Source organism: Pelodiscus sinensis, chromosome 1, assembly GCF_052426305.1.
Source record: "Pelodiscus sinensis isolate ZL-2025 chromosome 1, ASM5242630v1, whole genome shotgun sequence".
NCBI lineage: Eukaryota > Metazoa > Chordata > Testudines > Trionychidae > Pelodiscus > Pelodiscus sinensis.
The window spans coordinates 306,211,320-306,234,064 of NC_143052.1; the positions used below are offsets into that span (position 1 = coordinate 306,211,320).

Consider the following 22,745-nt stretch of genomic DNA (forward strand, 5'->3'; position numbering starts at 1 on the left):
GGTTTGAGAACGTACTGGTTCTCACAGATATGTTTACCCGATTCACTGTTGCAGTTCCAACTGGAAACCAGACAGCGCAGAAAACGGCTGAAGCCCTCCTAAAACACTGTTTTATGTATTATGGTTGTCCAGCACGGTTACACTCAGACCAGGGGAGGAATTTCGAGTCAGGGGTGATATCAGCATTGTGTAAACTGTATGGCATAGCCAAAAGCCGAACAACACCCTATCACCCACAAGGAAATGCTCAGTGCGAGAGGTTTAACCGGACAATGCATGACATGCTCAGAACACTCCCGCCTGAAAAGAAACGAGCCTGGCAGGAGCATCTCCCTGAGCTGGTGATGGCCTATAATAGTCACATCCATTCATCGACAGGTTATTCTCCTTTTTACCTCATGTTTGCTAGAGATCCCAGGTTGCCATTGGATATTCTAGACAGAGAGGGCCCTGAGGAAGATGATGTGACCAATCTGGATGACTGGGTCAAAAGTCACCATGACAGGCTGAAGAGAGCCTGTGAAGTTGCTCTCAGTACATCTAAACAGGCAGCCCAAAGCAGGAAGAGGACTTATGATCGCAAGTCCAGGGGGGCTCTCATCAGGCCTGGTGATCGTGTACTAGTTCGTAATCATAGACACCGGGGGCGTAATAAAATACAGGACAAATGGGAGTCGAGTCCTCACATTGTAGTTGCTCACAACAATCCTGACCTGCCAGTTTACACCATTCGACCTGAACGGGGAGGGCATGAGAGAACAGTTCATAGAGATCAGCTAAAACATTGCACCTTAGTTCAGTCAGGAATCCTAGGAGGTGTAGATCAGGACGGCCTGAAGAGACTGAAAGGAGTTGGGGAATGGTTCTAGTCCCACAAACTGAATACCAAAGGGAGCAGAGGGTAGCAACCCCTGACCACAACGAGGATGACCAGATCCCTCAGGCTGACCCAGTATTACCTGAAGACAGGGAAATAGAAAATATGGGTAATGAACCACCTGTTGTAAGAAGGTCCCAGAGAACTAATAAGGGTGTATTGCCTGTTAAACTTAGATATGATTATGTTATTGGTCCTATGTAATGGCTTAATGAGTGTCCGCATGTCCAGTAGAAATAAGATGTTAAGTATGTGAAATGTTTTTGTTAATTGTTAATGTTTTTTATATGGTGTGAATTTTGTGGCTGTGGTAGAATTCTAGCAAGGGGGAATGTAAGGGGACTGTTACCCCTTACTAAAACTCTGTGGGAGTTTTTTTGGTTTACCAGCTTCAGAAGGGGAAGCGTTCATGAGACTGACAGACCCCAGAGACAATGGAAAGCAGCCAACACTCCAGCTCAGCCTGACTGACAGGTTGTAAGTGGGGATTGTTCTGGCTCTCTCTGGGCAAACAGGGAGCTGAAAAGAGCAGAACAAGCTGTGTGCAGAAGAGGTCCTGCAAGACAGAGAGCTGAAAGAGGAGTACAAGAAGAAGTCCTGCAGCGACAGAACCAGACACAGACAGGCCAAGCAGTGCAGACCCTGTGTTGAGCAGCAGACTGGCAGTGCTCAGAAAGCCAAAAGGAACAGAGAAGCAACACAAGGAGCTGGAACTGGCCAAGCAGCACAGCCTGCAGCTGGATGTGGTGAGCTACTGGGACCTGCAAAGTGTGGGGAAAGGCTCTGGACTGGGAGAGGGGTCTGGCCACTTAGAGACTGAGGCTGTGTGGTCACTGCCAGTGCAAGCGTGTCCAGCCTACAGCCCCTTGCAGCACATCCAGGGCTTCTAAGGAAGAGACTGTGAACTGTCCTTACACTCTGCAGACTGCTGTGTTGATGTCCCTGTGCTACAGAGCAGGGCTGTGTGTTCTCATTTAACCATTCTCATTGTTTCTTATTCTATTCTCTTTAATCAGTTGATGTTTAATAAATTGTATTTGCTTTGAACCTTATGAAGTGATCACTGGGCCAAGAAGGCCTGCAGTGTAAAGAGAGCACCTCGGAGTGGGGACACCCTAACTCCTGCCCCTAGTGACTACAAGGTCAGGGATTAAGCCCCAGGAAACCTGGGCCCAGCCTTGTTGGGGTTTCAAGGGCTCTGCTACTCAGGAGAGTGGAGGGGGAGCCCTCAGGATCAGGGAGCCGTGGGGTAAAGGAAGTGGGAGCGGGGACTCAGATCCTTTCGCTGGTTCATTTCACCGGGGTGTATAGAAGCCAGGAAAGTTCCCCACAATAGCGAGACCATTCCCCCGCTTACATAAGGACACACAAGAACAATATCTCAACTGTAAAATGAGCTAAATACACATTTTGAAAGTGGCTCAGTGATAAAACTAGATCATTTTGCAGTGCCCTCCCAAATATTCTGAAGCAGCAGTCCAGAAAAGCCCAGAGCATGGTGCTGTCCATTTTAATGGAATTATAACTAAATATCATTAGTCACCAACAAAACAATTATAGAGAACTAAGGTTTGAGGTATGTTTTAATGGAATCCATCTAAAACAACACTACTAATTAACAACAATTATACCTTTAAATAACAAAACATAAGCTATTTCCCTGCTAAAATATTCTAACTTCATCACTTATCCTACCCAATTTGCACCATTTGTCCCCTTTCATTGGTCCTTCAATGCAAATGTGCATTGAATGTATACTACTGATTTTATACTGTGACATAGTGGGAGTTGTGTTCGCTCTGGCTATGTCTAGACTACAGGGTAGTCTCTGTCACGTCCAGGGAATGCATCTGCTCTTCCACTTTTTTTTGTGGAAGAGGAGACGCACTCTTTCGGAAGCTCTGTCTTCCTTCTCCCATGAGAAAGAAGGGCTCTTCTGAAAGAGATTTTGTTTCCGAAATTTGGCACAGTGTAGATGTGCCAAATTTCAGAAAAGCATCTTCCAAAAAAATCTATCAGAAAAAGGTATGCAAATTGCGGAGTGCAATTTGCATACCTTTTTCCAATAAATCCCCATAGTGTAGCTATAGCCCTAGTTTACTTTGTTATATTGTATGTATATTGATTCTTACTGTTCTGTACGGTTCTGTTGTAACCTCGTGTGTGTGCCTCAATTTATCTGGGCACTGCACTGGTACCTGGCTGGGGAAGGGACTGTTACGTGTGACTCTCACTGAGGGAGAGGCTGCCCCAGGCTGCCTCATCTTAGCACATACACAACAATAGTTAAAAAAAAACCCAACAAATGGTCTGGTAGCACTTTATAGACTAACAAAAATGTAGATGGTATCATGAGCTTTTGTGGGCATAGCCCATTTCTTCAGATGACCGGAGTTATGAGGAGGGGATATGAAAACTCTAAGGGTGAATCTAGACTGGCAAGATTTTGTACAAAAGCAATCGCTTTTGAGCAAAAACTTCCCAGCTATCTACACTGGCCGCTTGAATTTGCGTAAGAGCACTGACGTTCTAATGTAAGAATTCAGTGCTTCTTGCGCAAATACTTTGATGCTCCCGCTCAGGGATAAGCCCTCTTGCGCAAGAATACTTACGCAAGAGGGCCAGTGTAGACAGGCACCTTAATTTTTGCGCAAGAAAGCCCGATGGCTAAAATGGTCATCGGAACTTTCTTGCACAAAAGTGTGTCTATAATGGGCACGGATGATTTTGCGCAAAAGCACTTTTTGCGCAAAAGCATCCATGCCAATCTAGACGCTCTTTTGCGGAAATACTTTTAATGGAAAAACTTTTCTGTTAAAATGATTTCCGCAAAATCATGCCAGTCTAGACGCAGCCTATATGAATAGGAGAGGGGAAGAGGAGGGGGGAGAAAAAGAAAAAAGGAAGGAGTGTGTGAGACAGAGCATCATTAAGTATCTGGAGAATAGGTACTTAAATCTAAGCAGATAAAAATCAAAGTCAAAAAATAGATTGCTAAAACAGGAAGGATACCACTCAGAGAGCTATTTGCACTTTCAGTGGTTATTAAGCAGGTAGTGTCCTAGCCAGCCAATATCACCATTGAGTCCATTAGCATGTGAATTGAATTTGTGGATGAACTGTGATTCCAGTCCTTCCCTGTATATCTGGCTTGTGGAGCTGACCTGAGCCTAGGTGGAGGGAGCAACCAGATGCCACCTTTTCCCCAGGAATCTGAACAAAGGAAGAGACAGGCCTGTTGCTGGGTGTGTGAGTTACTGCCAGAGGCAGGCAGAGAATGCAGGGAATGGGCCCAGGGCACTGCCTCTGGGCTCCCCTCTCCCAAAATAGATTGTACTGACTGCTTCTGGTTCCTGTGTTAAAAACAAGTCTGTGCTACCCTGTATCCTTGTCAACAAATACACCTTCTGTTCTACTTGCTGGCTGAGAGTCACATCTGACTATGGATGGGGGTGCAGGGCCCGGTGACTCCCCCACACTCTGTGACATATACGTAGTTCATACTTATTTATTATTTATTAAAGGTGTAATACAAATTTCAAAAATAATATAGCCCCTGAGCAGACTATGTATTTTTTCCTACATTAGCGTAGTGAATGTGGCTACGTCTAGACTACATACCTCTGGCGACAGAGGCATGTAGATGAGGCTACCAGGCATAGGAAAATGAAGCGGCGATTTAAATAATCACTGCTTCATTTAAATTTACATGGCTGCTGCGCTGAGCCGATCAGCTGTTTGTCGGCTCAGCGCGGTAGTCTGGACGCACGGGTGTCGACATCAAAGGCATTTGTTGACCACCCAGGTATGCCTCCTGGGATGAGGTTTACCTGGGTGGTCAACAAATGCCTTTGATGTCGACACCCGAGCATCCAGACTACCGCGCTGAGCCACGGTTCACTCCACGGTGACTCTTTTTTAGGTCTCTTGCTATGTTTTTTAATTTGGGGTATACATTTAAGTTGGGCCTCTATTATGGTGTCTTTAAAAAGTTTCCATGCAGCTTTCAGGGATTTGGCTCTAGTCACTGTGCCTTTTAATTTCTGTTTAACTAACCTCCTCATTTTTGCGTAATTCCCCTTTTTGAAATTAAATGCCAGGGTGCTGGACTGCTGAGGTGTTCTTCCCACCACAGAAATGCTGAATGTTATTATATTATGGTCACTATTCCCAAGCGGTCCTGTAACGGTTTTATCCTGGACCTGATCCTGCACTCCACTCAGGACTAAATCGAGAATTGCCTCTCCCCTTGTGGGTTCCTGCACTAGCTGCTCCAAGAAGCAGTCATTTAAGCCATTGAGAAATTTTATCTCCACTTCTCTTCCTGAGGTGACATGTATCCAGTCAATATGGGGGTAATTAAAATCCCCCATTATTATAGAGTTCTCTATTTTGGTAGCCTCTCTAATCTCTCTCAGCATTTCTATGTCAGTATCGCTGTCCTGGTCAGGTGGTCAGTAATATATCCCTACTGCTAATTTCTTATTATTGGAGCATGGAATTTCTATCCATAGCGATTCTATGGAACATGTTGATTCACTTAATATTTTTATTTCATTTGATTCTACATTATCTTTCACATACAGTGCCACTCCGCCACCCACCCGGCCTGCTCTATCCTTTCTATATATTTTATATCCCGGTATGATTGTGTCCCACAGATTTTCCTCATTCCACCAGGTTTCAGTGATGCCTATTATGTCTATCTCCTCATTTAATACGAGGTACTCTAGTTCACCCATCTTATTAGTCAGACTCCTAGCATTTGTGTACAAGCACTTTAAAAATTTGCCACTGGTTATTTGTCTGCCCTTCCCTGATGCATTGGATTCCTTTGTATGCGGTTGTTTGTCAGCTCTGGCCAATGGTTTGCCCTCTCCCCTCCTCTCTTTCCCACTACAGCTTAGAGAATCTCTATCAACGGATTCTCCTCTAAGAGAAATCTCTCTGCAATTTACGTGCATCTCCGCACCAATCGGCTTTCCCCCATCTCTCAGCTTTGCTTTTTTTAACTATAGTCCTCATGCTGACAGGGATAGATTGAGCTCCCTGGGAAGTTCACCTAATGCTAATAAATTAGCAGGTATAATTGTAGAATATCCCAAGACTAATCCCTGTACTACCCCCAGAAGTAGAGTGTGCCATTTTCACAGCACTCAAAGCTCCCTCTCTATGTCAACTGAGGGAGAAAAAGATGGAATGCCTAATTCTTACATGCTGGCATCAAACAGAAAGGGAAGTGTACACAGGCTGAATCTGGCCCAGAATGAGAAAGTTTGTGTATTAGAAGATTTTATACGATAAATTCTAGGGCAGAGAATTTTTTTTTTTTTAGTGGGAGATAAGACTTTCTTCCAATTAACAATTTAAAATAGATAAATGGGCAGGTGCAACTATAATACATGCAGACAAGAGTTAATGTTTATACCGCTTAAGCACAGCAATTCATAGAGAAATTCCATGTAGGGTGTGATAAATTAATACTAATAAGATTAAATGAACTATTTCCTTCATATTACAAAAGTAATGCATCTATTAAATATTAATACAAGCTGCACGAAATCCCATTAGACTGAAAATGAAGAGCAATTACTACCTAATTTACTTATTATTTTTAGATTTTTACTCAAGTATGTTATCTGTCAAATAAATAGACAACAATCTTAATTTCACAAATAGGACACAGTAAAGTTTACAGGTCAAATTCATGCTTGGTTTATGTCCATCTCTCAATGGAGTTACACCAGGAATTCAATGTTCTTGCATCTTTTTATTGTTACAACTTAATCAGCTTTTCTTAGTGTTAAATGTTCTCTGTTAGTTACTAAAATAAACGGCATGAAAGTGTCATATAAAAATGTGCTAATTTCGGCTATCATCCACTGAAAGAACGTGCTAATCCTTTAAATCTGTGGTTCTCAACTGGTGGTCCATGGTGACTTTTTCTGTGGTCCATGGGAACATTGTCCAAAGTCACACGGCGTGAGCAGGCACCACACGTTAGGCTGTTTTACGCCATGTTCACAAGCCCGCGGCGTGTCATCCATAGCATCACCTAGGACGCAACTGCGTTGTGTTGCCAGTAACTTCTGTCTGAGGCTCTGAGCGTCAGTGTAGCTGCCGCCGTCATGTTGAGCGGTTGCTGTGTCGTTCGTCCTGTGCTACATGTGCTGTTTTACAGGTGTGGTGTAGTTTGTTTAAAATGGCAATGATAGGAAGAAATGTCAAGCACAAGCATTCGGAGGACTACATCAAATTTGGCTTCACTTATCAAGAAAAAGAAGGCATGGATTTGCCACAATGTGTTATTTGTTTCAAAGTCTTGGGGAATGACTTAATGAAGCCAGCCTAGCTGAAACTCCATCTCGAAAAGTGTCACCCCAACTTGTTGCAAAAGGATGAAGATTATTTTGAGCGGCGGTTATCAGGTCTGAAACGGCAGCGCCTCGACTCAACAAGTGCATTCTACAATAAGACAAGCAATACAGTGCGCGCTTCCTACATTGTTGCATTCAAAGTTGCACAGGCCAAGAAGCCTCATACCATTGTAGAGCAACTTGTGCGCCCCTGTGCAAAAGAGATGATGCGGCTTGTTCTTGGCGAGAAAGCAGCGAGGAAGCTGAATGATATATCTGTCTCTAATGACATAGTATCGAGACGGATAAATGAGATATCACACAACATCAGTGAACAAGTTGTGGATGAAATAAAGAAGTCTCCATTGTTTGTCATACAATTGGATGAATCGACTGACGTCGCATTGTGCTCTCAACTATTGGTGTTCGCACAATACATGGTTGAGGGAAACGTCAAAGACGAGTTTCTTTTTTGTAAAACTCTTGATACCACCACAGGCTCAGGATGTGATGGAAATTGTTAACAATTTACATAACATAAGAACATAAGAATGGCCGTACTGGGTCAGACCAAAGGTCCATCTAGCCCAGTAGCCTGTCTGCCGACACTGGCCAGTACCAGGTGCCCCAGAAAGGGTGGACCAAAGACAATGATCAAGCAATTTGTCTCCTGCCATCCTTCTCCAGCCTCTGACAAATAGAGGCCAGGGACAGCATTTCTATCCCCTGGCTAATAGCCTTTTATGGACCTAACCTCCATGAAATTATCTAGATTCTCTTTAAACTCTATTATAGTCCTAGCCTTCACAGCCTCCTCTGGCAAGGAGTTCCACAGGTTGACTACACGCTGTGTGAAGAAGAACTTTCTTTTATTAGTTTTAAACCTGCTACCCATTAATTTCATTTGGTGTCCTCTAGTTCTTCTATTATGGGAACTAATAAATAACTTTTCTTTATCCGCCCTCTCCACACCACTCATGATTTTATATACCTCTATCATATCCCCCCTCAGTCTCCTCTTTTCTAAACTGAAAAGTCCCAGTCGCTTTAACCTCTCTTCATATGGGTACAAATTTCTTGGAAGTACATGGTCTGGATTGGGTAAATCTTGTGGCTGTCACCATTGATGGTGCACCTGCCATGCTGTGCTCAAGATAGGGCTTCCAAACACTGGTGAAACAGCGCTCTCCAATGGTTCATTGCTTCATTCATTGGGAAGTTTTGGCATCAAAAACATTTCCTGATCAACTGAATGCCGTTTTCAAAGGGTTGGTGAAAGTGGTGAATCACATCAAATCATCGACTCTGAACACCAGGCTGTTCAAAAGATTTTGCCTGGTTATGGGTTCCAACTTTGATGTGCTGCTGTTCTACACTTCTGTACGGTGGTTTTCAGCAGGGAATATACTCAACAGAGCTTTTAAATTGAGAGAGGAGTTGGATTTATTTCTCCATGCTCAAGGGAAAGAGGAATTCTGAAACGTGCTGATGTAGTCAAATTTAGAACTTGCGTATCTTGGAGATATTTTTGGAATCTTGAACAAACTGAATCTTCAGCTGCAAGGGAAAGATGCAAATCTGTTCTCTCACCAAAGCATCATCAAGGCTTTTCTTGACAAATTGGAACTCTGGATCGTAAGAGTCGAAGGCAATAATTTGGTTCAATTTTCATATGTGGATGCCATGCTCGGGGAAAAGGAAGCCATTCGGACGCAAATTCTCGATCATTTACGGAAACTACGAGATGAATTCCAATGATACATTCCAGAGGTGGACAGGACAAGGGATGGATTATCTTTTATCAGGAATCCATTTACAACAGCTGTTAATAGTGTTCCAGAGGATCTGCAGGAGGAATTACTTGGATCTGAAAAATGATTTGGTGGCTCAAAACGTGTACCAGCAGTCTACCATAGAGAAATTTTGGCCCAGCGTTACCGGGAGTTACCCAAATCTGTCAGCACACGCAGTCAGATTTCTTTTGCCATTTGCATCAACTTATATATGAGAGACTGGATTTTCATGTTTGTTGCACATTAAGTCCAAACAGAGGAATCGGCTTGCAGTGGAAAGCGATATTCGTTGTGCATTATCAAGTACCACTCTAAACATTGAAAAGCTTGTCATTGAGAAGAGAATCCAAAAATCTGTTAGTAAGAAATAAATTTCAAACCAAAATGTTCACTGTCTGCTCTTTTTTATCATGTTTCAAAAAGGAGGTGGTCCACGGAAATTTTTTGATTTCCCTGGTGGTTTGTGGACTGAAATTAGTTGAGAACCACTGCTTTAAAAAATCCATAGGATTATTGGGCCAAAATTTTTCTATGGTAGGCTGCTGGTACAGGTCTTGAGTTGCCAAATCATTTTTCAGATCCAAGTAATTCCTCCTGCAGATCCTCTGGAACGCTACTAACAAGGAAATTAATCCTTTTAACAAATAATAGTTCCTTCTACACAGCCTAATCCTGCAATTTTTACTTCAGGTAAAATTCCTACTGACTTCCCTGGGAGTTTTGCCTAAATGCAGATTGCAAGGTTTTGTCCATATTTAGGAATAAATTATAGAATTACTAAAAGACTTACCCAGCATTGCCCAGGTCCTTCAGGGCATGGGGACTAGTGGGATTGACGGTATAGGAGTCAGGGCAGGGTCTTGGGGAAGTGGAGGCTCAGAGCAGGAGGCTGGGACCATGGGGAATGCAGGAGTCAGGATGGGAAGTTGAGGAGGGGCTCAGGACAGGTAGCTGGAAGATGGGGTGATGCAAGAGTGAGGGTTAGGGCTGGGGGGGGCCTCAGAACAGGGGATTGGGAAGAGTGGGAGCTCAGGTGATGGAGAGGGGGCTCAGGACAGCAGGTTGCAAATGGCTACCAGCTTGTCCCTTGGGACGGCCCAGGGCAGCAGGAACTGTGCACTCTGCCCACCAGCTTGTCCAAGGGCAGGGAGATTACATACCACAAGCTTCTCCCAGGGTCAGCCAGGAGCACGGGGGGCACTCTCCCCACCTGCCAGCTTGGGGTAAGCCAAGATGGGGGAGGCCCAGGGCAGGAGAACCATGTAGCCCTGCCAGCACTCCTTCATCCCAATCCACCTTGCTGCCTCTATCTGTTAGAGGCAGCAAGGGGGGGGTCTTCACTTTGAAATGCTGTGCGGAGCCCGGGGTCAGCTGGGGACTCCCCTGTGGAGCCCGGGGTCAGCTGGGGACTCCCCAGCTGACCCCGGGCTCCGCACAGCATTTCAAAGCAACAGTGCTGTGTGGAGTCCAGGATCAGCTGGGGACTCCTGCTGGGGTTCTTGTGCATTTCAAAACAGAAGTGCCCGTGTAGAGCCCAGAATCAGCAGGACTTCCTGCTGGCCCTGGGTTCCATGCAGCATTCCAACTTGAAATAGAGAAGTGCTTATCAATTAGTCAAGTAGTCAATGGAAATTCCATCGACTACTTGACTACCAATTAATCGCTACTTAATATCCCTATTTAGCAGTAATTCTTGAATAAATGGACTCATAGACAGACAAACAGACAGATGCACATTTCTAAAATATATAGAAAGAAGAGACTAACATTACTACATAAATAAAAGTCTATCTCGTTAAAGTAATTTCAAAGCTTCCTCTGGTGGTGTACAAGAAGAAAGTTACAAAATAAAAAAGGGTTGTACTGAATATATACTCAAGAATAGTGTATTGCTAGACATTGTGGGTATCAAGTTTTTGAGAAAGAAATGACAGTAGTTTTTACTCCTAATTTCGAGCATTCTGAAAATCTGTTTAAACATCTTGCCATTAAAACAACAGGAGAGTCCTTGCCATTTGTTCTCTTTATTTACACAAACCCTCTACAAAAATAGACATGTAGTTGATTAGTACTTTCAATTATGAATGTATTGACAGCTAAGATGGTTTATGAACCAGAACGACTAGGAAAAGCTGCACAAACTGCACAGAAACATGGTACAGTTTATAACACAGCCCTTTGTTAGCAATATTTCACTGTAAAATGTCATTGCCACAGTAACACAAACATGTTTTTACTTCCAACAGAAGTAGTGACTATGTACCTAACCCTACAATCAACTGGAAAATTTTAATAAGAAAATAAAATATTGTAATTGGTGGTGATAGTAACCTGGAAATACTAACTGCCCTATAAAAGGAGGGTAGCAGAAACTGCAGTCAATGAATATATCTCCCTGCTCACCTGTGTTTCAGAAGCAAACTATCAGTTACTTGCCCATGCACTTGTGTGTCAGACCCATGTTACAATAAAGGTAAAGGCACCACATCAGAACTAACTGATGCAAGATAGTTAACAACAATTAGAGAGAGCATTCCACCTTTAAAAATAGCCTCATATAGCACAACATCTTTACTTTAAAGTGATTATAAACAAACTTCTGATTTTTTAAGTTAAAGTTCTTATAATTAGAACTATGCATGCTCAGGCTCTAAAAGCAAACTTCATTTATAATCCATTTTTCTAAAACCTGTTCCAAAGCAATATGACAAAGCAATATATAAAGAGAGTCACAATTCAGTCCAAAGCCTGGGTTAAACAAAAAGCTCTGTCCTCTTTCTACATCACTCAAAGGTTATGTGTAGACTTCAGCGCTTTTCCGGGATACTGGTAGTATCCCGGAAAAGCAATGGCGCATCTAAGGAACACGTCCGCTTTTTCAGAAAAATTTATGAAAAAGCGGACGCGTTCTTTCGCCATCCCTGTAAACCTCGTTTTATGAGGAAGAAGGAGTGGCTTGAAAGAGCAGATTTTTCTGAAATTTGGCACCGTGTAGATGCGCCAAATTTCAGAAAAACCTCTTTTGGAAGAAAAGCAAAAAGATACACAATTTGCGGTTTGCAATTTTCATATCATTTTCCAACTTTTCTTAGCAATCTAGACTTAGCCAAATATACTACATTTCAGTCCACAGAACTGTTTGATTTGTCTACACTAGGAAATTTTCCCAACATTTCCATTGGGTTACCTCCATCAGAAGTAGGAAGAGTGGAGGCAGAAGTGTACATAAGGCACTGCAGCCAGCATTTTAATCCCTGTTTTGTATAGATCTGCTCTGAGCCAGGTATCAATTTATACCATCTGAAAATCTAGTCTGTGGTACTTAAAACGTTGGTGAACTGCTCCCATAGCTGCTATAACTAGTAAAGTTGAATGAGTAGAAGATGGTGGAAGACTTCCAGAAAAAAAAGTATATTGTACATATAACATGTAGGAACCAAATTTGCTCAGTTTTGACTCAATCCTTATACAAGCAAATTTCCCCCTTCAGCAAATGGGCATTTGCTTATAGAAGGACTGAGTCAAAACTACCTATACACTCCTGCAGTCGGGCCAATGTTTGTTGTATATTAGTGGAAAAAACAGCTTTGTTTTTATGAAACCAGCCTGTATTTCTTAAGCACTGGCTAATTCTAAGCCTGAAAGTCTTCTTTCTTGGTTAGAAATATTATTGTTGCATAAAAGCCTCTGCCCAAGCGATTGCTTGATTTTACACATGGATTTTCTGGAAATACACTAGACTTTTGGGTCCTGCCAGCATATGACTTGGAGACTGGCAACAACTTCCTGCTGACTACATTGCTGGGGGAGGGGGAGCAGTTGTCTTCTAGATCACTTAATTACTGATGATTTGTAAATGATTCTCTGAAGTTCTATAATTGTTCCAGCTGCATCGCCTTTTAAACTCCTTGTAATCTTTGTTAAACCTTGCAACTTTTTATCTCTCAGCAACTTTGCTTTATAGATTCAGAAACATACTGTAAGATGGAGATTGTTGAACCTTGGAACTTTTTGTAACATTCATCCACTCTGCTTGTAAATTGTTCTAAACTGCATTCTCCCCTGAGATTTGAATGTATGTGCATGAATGGAGACTATTGTGTGTTTGCGATTAGAAACTGTGGAGCTGAGCACATAGACCCAGGTGATGAGTCATCAGACCAAGGAGCCACTGCTGCTCTGCTGGATCAAGGGAAGTCTGGGCATGCTCCCGGGTGACGAATATAGATGAGTCACAGGAGTTGTACAAAGGCAATAAAAGGAGAGAGCATGTGGCAGAAGTTATCTCATTTTCTTTCTGAGAAGCAGCCAGTTTCTTTCCTGACCAGCTCCCCAGCCATAATCAGCAGACAGACCCTCCAGAATCTACATGCCTTGGCTCCTTCTGCAACTCATATGCCTGTGTGAGTACCTGAGGGAAGGAAGGAATGTGTGTGAATGAATAAAAGGGTGTGTATGTGTGGGTGTGTTCCCTTTTAGTTTAAATCTTTGGTGGCAGCTCTATCCGCTTTAGTTTAACCATGTGGTGCATATAGTGGAGTGTTAATTCCTCAATCAATAAATCCATGCTAGTATAACCCTGGGTGGTCTCCAGTGGGAATTTTTGGGGTAACAATTATATTCATTCTGTACAACAGAAAGTCATCAGGTAGGCCTTAGTGACTCCAGGGGCTAATAGCATCCTCTCACCATTCAGGCACCTACTACACAATGAAGTCACTAGAAAGGTCACTTCACTGACCAGAGATGGAAAATTTAAAGGTTGGTGGCCATATTCTACCCTCCTCTGATAAAAGCTACCAACTAGTGGCTGGGCCCCTAGAAATGCCACAAGGCTCACCTCAGAGTTTCCTTTAAACACTCCCTTCTCAAGAAAGGCTAGCGAGAATGAAGCTATTGGCCAGAGAGGAGGCACCAAATATGGTCTCTAAATCCTACAGACCATAGTAATCCATGAGGAAAGAAAGCTGCATCTTGCTAATCTCCCCTCAGTGACTGCTCCTTCGACAGAAGACCAGAAACTTCTGGAGCTGAGCTACCTTTAGCACCACTCCATGAGTGAGTCATTGCTCTTTGCTTGTGGGGGATGCAGTGTAAATTTGACTGCTCCACATGGAATACAATTAGTATATGGCAGAGTTGGGGGGAGCATATTGTGCAGTGATGATGCTTACCAGCATACCCTTTCCCTAACAGCAGCATCTCAACACTACACGCGTAGAATACAGGGAATTCTGCAATGCCTGGGTGGGTGAGAATGCATCTAAACCACAAAGCCCTGTTTCTTGCTCCCATGCCATCCCCCATCTCTGCCAGCATCAGCTGAGGAGCTTAGCAGGCCATAAGGCCTGCACATGCATCCTCTTAACACAGCTAACATCATCTCATTGTTATGAACTTTAAGGTTGTAACCCCAAACTATCAAAATCAAAGTTAGCATGACAATCAATCCTTCCTTTTTGCACCATGTTGAAAAACAATGGTACCAGATAGTGTATGAGAAATGACACAAAAAAATCACCTAAGCTCTGTCCTGTATATGGGTATTTTGGAATTTGTTTTTGACCTGGGATGTAACAGAAAGCATTCACCTCTTTCAGCACCTCCTGCTGCTATATAAGCTTTTCCCTCTCCTCTATACTGCATCCCCTGCAACTTATCAACCTCATATGGTGGGTCTTCAGCCCCTCTGCTCTCTGATCAAGTCACACAATCAATATGAAGCTCTTTCAGGATAACAAAAAATATCCAAAACTGTCTATCTGCCTTCACTGGGTTCTTCACACCAGCTCTGGGGGAAATTAGCCCTTCACTCAAAGCTTCTTCAAAACTAGCCTTGTCACCATCATCCAGGTTTACATCACCGCACCAGTGGTCAGTGAGGTAACCCAGGCCTGCCCACTACTCCAGGCTCCATACAGAGACCCTATAAACAGCAACCATGTATTACTAACTTCAGTTTGTTGCTGCTATTTACCTGGCTCTCTTCCCACCTGACCTGTTTATCTCACCCCTCACCTCCAGGTTCTCTCTCACCCAGTTTAGCAACTGCACCCAAACTGGACTCTGGTAGGCTGTGTCTACACTGGGCCGCTTATTCCAGGAAAGCAGCCGCTTTTCCGGAATAACTTGAAAGCTGTCTACACTTGCCGCTTGCTTTTCCGGAAAAGCAATGACGATCTACTGTAAAATTGTCAGTCCTTTTCCGGAAAAACTATGCTGCTCCCGTTCGGGCAAAAGTCCTTTTCCGGAAAAACTATTCCGGAAAAGGGCCAGTGTAGACAGCACAGTAGTCTTTTCCGCAAAAAAGCCAGATCGCGAAAATGATGATCGGGGCTTTTTTCCGGAAAAGCACGTCTACATTGGCCACGGATGCTTTTCCGGAAAAAGTGCTTTTCCGGAAAAGCATCTTGCCAATGTAGACACGCTTTTTCCAGAAATACTTATAACGGAAAACTGTTCCGTTTTAAGCATTTCCAGAAAAGGGTGCCAGTGTAGACATAGCCGTAGTGTATATCCTTTTGAATCAGGAGTGCTTTGAGATGTACTGACAAAAAGGTCTCTTCACAACAGGATTGTCATTACATGTTTGTACAGTATCTACCCCACATTTTAGTTGAGGTACCTAGCCACTAATATAACATAAATATTGGATAAATAAATAAGTACAGTTTGGTCTGAACTGACTCAATAAAACAACGGCTTTTAGCATAAAAAGGGAAAAGTCACAGACTGTGTGCTGAATACACAGATGCTTCTATAAATGTCAGGTTAATTTTACCTAAAGAATTCAGCATCAGAATGTAGTAGCTAACATCATCTATTTTTGAAAAAATATATAATTTATATAGAAAAATATAAAACACAATAAAATATGAAAAATTACAAGAGCCACAAAGGCCCCAAAGAACACTGTTATTCATTTGTTTTATTTTAAAACGGTAATTAATATAATATAATTAATAGGCATTATTTTGGCACCTTTCATCCCAAAGCAATCGATAGGACAGAACGGATGATTAATGTAATGTCTTGGGAAGGGGGAAGTGTAAAGCCTCAACACTGAAGAGAGTTTTTGGCATGCATAAGTAGTGCCCACTGCAGTCATAGCATGCCTTGCCACCTCTGCAGACTGGTGCAGAGGAACATAGAACCATAGTTCCAACTCCTCCTTGTCCATTTTGAGATGGAGTGTGCTGCTACAGCCAGTAGCACTGGGTCTATGTCCTGCTTCTATGCAGGAGCCAATAATGAGAAAGAAGGCTCCTCATACTCTCCTTCTCTGCCTTTAACTTGATTACAGGATGTGGAATGCACTGGATGAAACTTGACCCCAGTGCAAAAGTCCAGCACAAAGTACTATCTCCCACTTAAGAAGTGTGTTAAGAGCTACACATAATAAATTCATCCATAATAAGAGTGACAATTTCACCCACCACTGAAATGCTGCCACCTCTGGAGTGAAATGTAACAAGTGTTGGTTAACAAAACATAAGCAAAAACCCTTGAGGAACATCAATATCTGCAAACCACTCTGAAATAGATTAAAGACCTCTGCACAGTTTTTTGTAGTTCATTAAATTTTCATCCAGGTGCCTTTCAGAACCCAGGAGTCTTTTTAAAAGGAGAAGCATGGTAATATTTCAAAATATAATGTTGTTCTGGACTCCTATTAGTGCTCTGTTCTCATATTCTTGCTTGGCTTTATTCTGTTCTCAGCAGTACAAAAACAATACAAGCGGCTAGTGTTTCTAACAGTGACCAAGAATATTATTCTTCTATTGGAAGCTCAAAACCAAAGTCTCATATACAAGCACAGAGCTGCTTACTGGTGCAACATTTCACTTTCAGAGGTGTGTTGATCAACAGTGCATGGAGTACTGCACATATTGACTTATTAATCACATTTTCAACCACAAATTCAGAGTTCTCTCCTAGATCAGCATTTTGATAAGTAACATGGAAAATACATAAAGCTACATATTAGAGGTTTTGAAGCATTTTGAGAGTAAGGACATTTTCATACAGAGATTGTCTTTGTGCAATTTCAGCTCTTGTTTGTGGCAAAAGCATACTATAAATATTTAATATATGTTTTATTTCCTTTAGTGCAAAAGGAGGGGGGTTAGCACCATGTGACCAATCTGCTCTCTGTCCATCTCCAGCAAGTGTTCTGTATAACACAGCTTGAGAACCTAAGGGCTGGGTTACATTACTGCTGTAAATCGATCTAACTTATGCAACTTCAGTTGTGGGAATAACATAATTGAAGTCAATGTTAGATCTACTTACCGGTGTACCTAGACTGTGCTGTGTCGATGGAAGAGCGTCTTCCATCAACTTCCCTTACCCTTCTTAGAGAGCTAGAGTACACAAGCCAATGGAAGAGTGTTTTCCAATTGATTTAGCATATCTTCACCAGACCCGCTAAATCGACACTCACTATATCAACAGTGCTGATCTACCGACAAGTGTTGACATGCTGTAAGACATATGGATGATCTTATGGCCAAAGCACAGAACTTGTAGTAACAAGATCTCTACCTTTCTATGTGCCACAGCCTTCCTGTGTGAAAATTGTTTCACATCTGTAGACACTAGTGAGAGAATTTGTAAAATGGGAATAATACTTCCCTATTTCACAAGGCTCCTTGTGACTTAAGCCATTGTTTGTGAAGCACATTTTGTAAGGTAAAACTGAAGGCTCCTGCCCAGGTCTTTTATGATCTTTCCAGAGAAGATTTACTTTCTGTCTGTTCAGAAGATGACAGTTAACCTCAGAACATAAACAAAATTCCATCTACAGGATACCAAAGAAGTCCCACAAAATTCAAGTTCCAGGACTATAAGCACACAATTCTGGTCTCAGAGTTGCTGATGGGAGATTTTCACAGGCAGAATGACCAAAGTATTGGACTCAAGATTCACCATATGTATTCAAGAGCAGAATTCTGCCCTTATTGATTATAAGTTTTTATACGCCTACATGCAGAGGCTGAACCTGCAATCCTGACATAGGCAAAATCATGGGACTTTGCCTAGGCTGCGTGATCAGGCCTATAGTTTGTAAGTATCAACTTAAACAATGACAGCACCAGTTATAATAGATATAGTAATCTGAATGTATTACTAAAATTTGCAACCAGATCCATAAATATGGCTTTAATCAGCTGTTATTTAGGCTATGTCTAGACTGCAAGCTCTGATGCATCCAAGGAAAAACATCTGTTTTTTTGGAACAGTAGCCAAAAAAGTGGATGTGTTCTTTCACCATCCCTGTCTTCCTCTCAGTGATAGGAATAAAGGATGTTCCAAAAGAGGAGTTTTTTCCTAAATTTGGCCCCTTGTAGGCGGGCCAAATTTTGGAAAAGCCTCTTTCAGGGGAAAAAAGCGGAAAAAGATACGCAAATTGCGGTTTGCAATTTGAGTATCTTTTTCCGACTTTTCTTGGCAGTCTAGACAGTTACATGGCTGCATCATCGCATTCCTACCTGATCTCTGCAGGAAGTACTGCTAATTGCAAACCATTAAAAACTGCATTATCTAAAGAACTGGGAATTCAGCATGACTGCTTATTATATTTATTTGTTCTGACTTCAGAGATAGAGGACACATAGCAGGGACTTCTTTTGCTGCTCCTAGGACACACTTGGAAAGAAAATACTCAAATAAATCATTAAAAACAACCAAAGTGGTTTTGATTTTATTTTTGTAAGAACAAAGAAGCATGTCCTTCCTGAGATTTCTCTCAGTCCTTTGTCAAGCTCTCGCTGAAGTTGGCCCTTAGAATGGCCCTTAGACTCTAGCACAGTCGTTCTCAACCAGGAGTCCAGGACAATATGGGGATCCACAAGCAGATTTCAGGGGATCTGCCAACCACGGCTAGTGTTAGACTCACAAGGGCACATGGCAGAATGCTGAAGCTCTGCCACAAGGAAGTGAACTACTCCGGTAGAGGCTGCAGCTTAAGCCTGAGCAAATGTAGCTTTGTGGTGCCCCTGTCACATGTGGCCGTGGTCAACTGCCCTGCTTACTACTCCTTGGCGCTGGCCCTAGTTTTTATATGCAGAAAAACACTGGTGGTACAGTTGGGATGTAGAGTTTTTACAGCTTGTTGGGAGGGGCATCAGAAAGAAAAGTTTGAGAACACCTGCTCTAGAACAATGGTTTTCAACCTTTTTTCATTTGTAAACCCCTAACTAATTTCAAAAGGAGGTGTGGACCTCTTTGAAAATCTTAGACATAGTTTGCAGACTCCCCCTTGGGTCCACACCAATTGGTTTGTGCTGTGATGCAGAATGGCACTTCCTCTGAAGGAGTAGGTGACCACATGAAGTGGGATTGTGCACCATTGCTTAGGATGGTGTGGTGGGCTCCTATTGCTGTGTATTTTACCAGCTCTGTCACCATTCTCTTCACTGCCATTATACTGAGATATAATTTATCCTCATGCTTACCCTAAAGTCCCTTTTCAACTGGAAGAGGTTTCAAACCCAAAAGGCAACAAGGAATGTGCCTACACATGCTGTGTTGTAGAGGAGGTAATGTGCAGTGGATGTCAGGTAGACAACCTCCTAAATGAGAGAAAGAACCCACAACATGCCTGAGCCAGATCTGTAATAAAGACAGGTACAACTGAATCCCAGGTGGCTCAAATTATCACAGCAGAATTCCAATCTGTCAATGTGTGTCAGAGAGTATGAGCTGTGGACACCAGGCCAACATTTTGACCTATCCCTGCGTGGTAGGCTAGAGTTCTTGCCCAGGAACTCCCTGTGTCTGAAGCAAATAAAGAAAGAGGCAGGAGAACTGCTAAATAAAAATGTATCTGGGTAGTATTGAGCCTAAACAATCTTTTCAACGTGTACTGGAGGGCTCTGAAAAAGCAGCTATGGGTGTGCAACAGTTTCGCAGCCACCAGTACCATAGTAACAGGAACTGACCTCTTATTAATTATTTTAATCAATCCTCTCCCCCACACCAGTATTTCCCTTTTGCATGCAATTTAAGACAGCCAATGACAACATAAACTGCTTCTCGGAAACCTGTATACTTTGGTCAATGTTCACTTTCTGTCCTTCACTAAGACAGAAAGGAGTATGAGTGCTCTTGATAATTAAAGCCATAATTCTCTAAGCTCACAAACAGATATTTAGCACAAAGGAAACAGTGAAGTGGAGAAAGTTACATAAAAGCTAACGATCTGCGACTTTCTAGAGAAGCTCATCAGAAAGCTTACAGAAAAAGAATATCCATTGAAAATATTCCAAAAAGACGGATTTCAAACACTGTCAACCAAGCTATTTAACTCAAGTAAGATTCTTTCAGGATACTATGTTACACCATCCAAGCTGTAGATAAGTCCAATATACACATAGTGATGCTCTGTTCAGAACACCAAACTTCTCAAAGCAATAAGCATTGGTAACAGACATACTAGCATAGCAAATAGAAAGTACTACTCTAGGTATGCTTCAAACTTCCTTTTTCTTCACAAAGGCACTAATAATTACTGTTTAACAAACTGTCTGACCAATGAACAAGAATAAAACCGCAGAAAACCCACTAGACAAGAAGTGTCCTTAAACTATTAAGCACCTATCTCTGACATTCAGCACCATTCCTGCTATCCACCCAAGTAACCACTTTGAAACTAGCCCATGTCTCCTAACACCCATGGGCACTATTTTACACATATTATTTAGGTTGCCATACTCAATAGCCTGGTAGTTATTAATTTTTCCCACATAAGATTTGTAAAATACAGAAAGCATTTTAAGCAATTACTGTAACAAATTCCAACTGATCTCCTATGCACAATAATTCATTTGCCACAATCTTTTAATTATTTGGGCTTATGGCTCACACAAACATGTTTATTACTGGTGTACTAACCAGGTTAAACTTGTATTACTTCCTACCTATTACTATCATGTCACAATTTTTAAAACTATAAAGAAGATATATCTTTGAAAACAGTGACAAAATGCAAAAATGTAGACCCTGTGAGCCCCCTTCTAAACAGCCGGTCTAATTCTGACATCTCTGGCATCCAATTTCCCCCCTGAGTAACTGGGACACCGGAATTACTCCTGTTTTATGTCGGCAGAAGTGAGATCTGCACTAGACTGCCTCTCTCATTAGCTACCGCCTTTCGTTATGGGAGCTGCAAACAAGACCCTTGGGTAGATCACCTGTTACTAGCTCTCACAACTGTGCTCCAAAAAGCCTTGCCTCGCTACGGGGGCACTCAGCGTCCATCCGGTACCTGACTCTCATTTTTGCGCCACAACGGGTCTCCATTGTCCATGACCCGCGACTGACCTGCCGGTCGCCCTTCTCTCCGATCTCCCCTCGGGGGCTGCTGCAGACGCCAGCGACTGACACCCGGCAACAGCACCACGCGGATGCCCCGGCGGCAGAACCGAGACTCCGCTAGAGCGGAGCATTGGCCCGAGCCTGCGAAACAAACAAGCCCGCTCCCCAGAGGCGGCGCGGGCAGCAGCAGCCCCACGGGGAGCCGCGTGGGCAGGTTTCCCGGGCCTGGGGCTGCGCGCGGCCGGCCGGGAAGGCGGGAGGAGGCGGGCGGCAGCTCTTACCTGACCCAGTTGTCGCGGAACTTGCTCTGCTGGGGCTGGTTCAGGTGAATGGTGCGGGCGGCTGCCTCCGCCTGATGCGCTGGGGACGCGGCTCCGGACATCTCATCCTCCGCCTTCTTATAGCCCGCGGGGGAACACACGGGTCCTGCAAGGCACCGCGGCAGAGAGAGCCCGAGTCAGTCCCCCGAGCGCAGAGACTCGGGGAGCCGGCGGGGAGACGCAGCGCGGCGCGCACATCCCCTCCCCTCCCCTCCCCCGGACAGCTGGGTCCCTGCCGGGCTGCAGCAGCAGCGCCCGCCGCTGTCTCTGGCGCCCAGCAGCAGCCCGGGTGTTGCCCTCGCAGCTGCACAGCGAGCAAAGCGGCGGCGAGACCGAGGGAGGCACAAACCTTGCCCTGCGCGCGCCGCGGCCGCTGAGCATCAACAAAGTCACAGCAACAGAAGGAGACACCGCTCCCGCCCCTCGCCGCCGGTCCCACCCACCCACCTGTCAGCCGCAGCCTTTGCAAGTCCCCAGAGCCGCTGCACGGGAAGACTGAGTGGGCAATGGGGTGGAGGCTGGAGGGACGGAGAGAGGGTGGGATTTGGGATGCCTGAGTGAATAGAGGTGAGTGAGAATAAATGAGCTGGGATTGGCCCTGGCAACGGGAAAGTCTATAAAACAAAGCACGCTGGGGATGAAAGGTGTTGGGGGGGGGGAGGCATATGATAGATAGACTGAAGCAATCTTGCCTTTAGGAGTTTCTTCCCTGGTGTTTAGCCAAAGCAATGGCTGGCGATGAATAATGCAAGCGCCAGTGGAAAAAGCACTCACAAAAAGCATAGTGTAAAGGAAGATAACCTAAAGCGATGTACTGGGAAGAGGCTGTATTAGCCTGTTTTTTGTCAGAGGAGGACAGGGCTTCCCAAGCATAAGTCCTGTGGCCCTTCACAGGTTTCAAGATTAGAGGAACACACACGAGGGCAAGAGGGGTCTTGGGACTGGAGCAGAAGCATGAGTGTCAGAACCCCCTGGGGGCTGTGCTTATCTCTTGCCACCCATTTCCTCTGATGTCAGAAAGTAACTGACCCCCCCCCCCCCCCCCAGATGTCTTAGTTCTTAAAAAAAAAGTCACCACAGC

General features: G+C 43.6%; 1 protein-coding gene across 1 annotated transcript in view; it reads right to left on the minus strand.

Moving 5' to 3' along the window:
- Nucleotides 1-21,887, minus strand: part of ATP8A2 (ATPase phospholipid transporting 8A2) — a 554,076-nt gene extending 532,189 nt beyond the window's left edge. Inside the window, exon 1 of the mRNA XM_014581486.4 lies at nt 21,626-21,887. Coding sequence (XP_014436972.2) covers nt 21,626-21,726 — 101 coding nt within the window. The 5' untranslated portion in view covers nt 21,727-21,887. The remainder of the gene's footprint in view (nt 1-21,625) is intronic.
- Between the last annotated feature and the right edge of the window lie 858 nt (nt 21,888-22,745).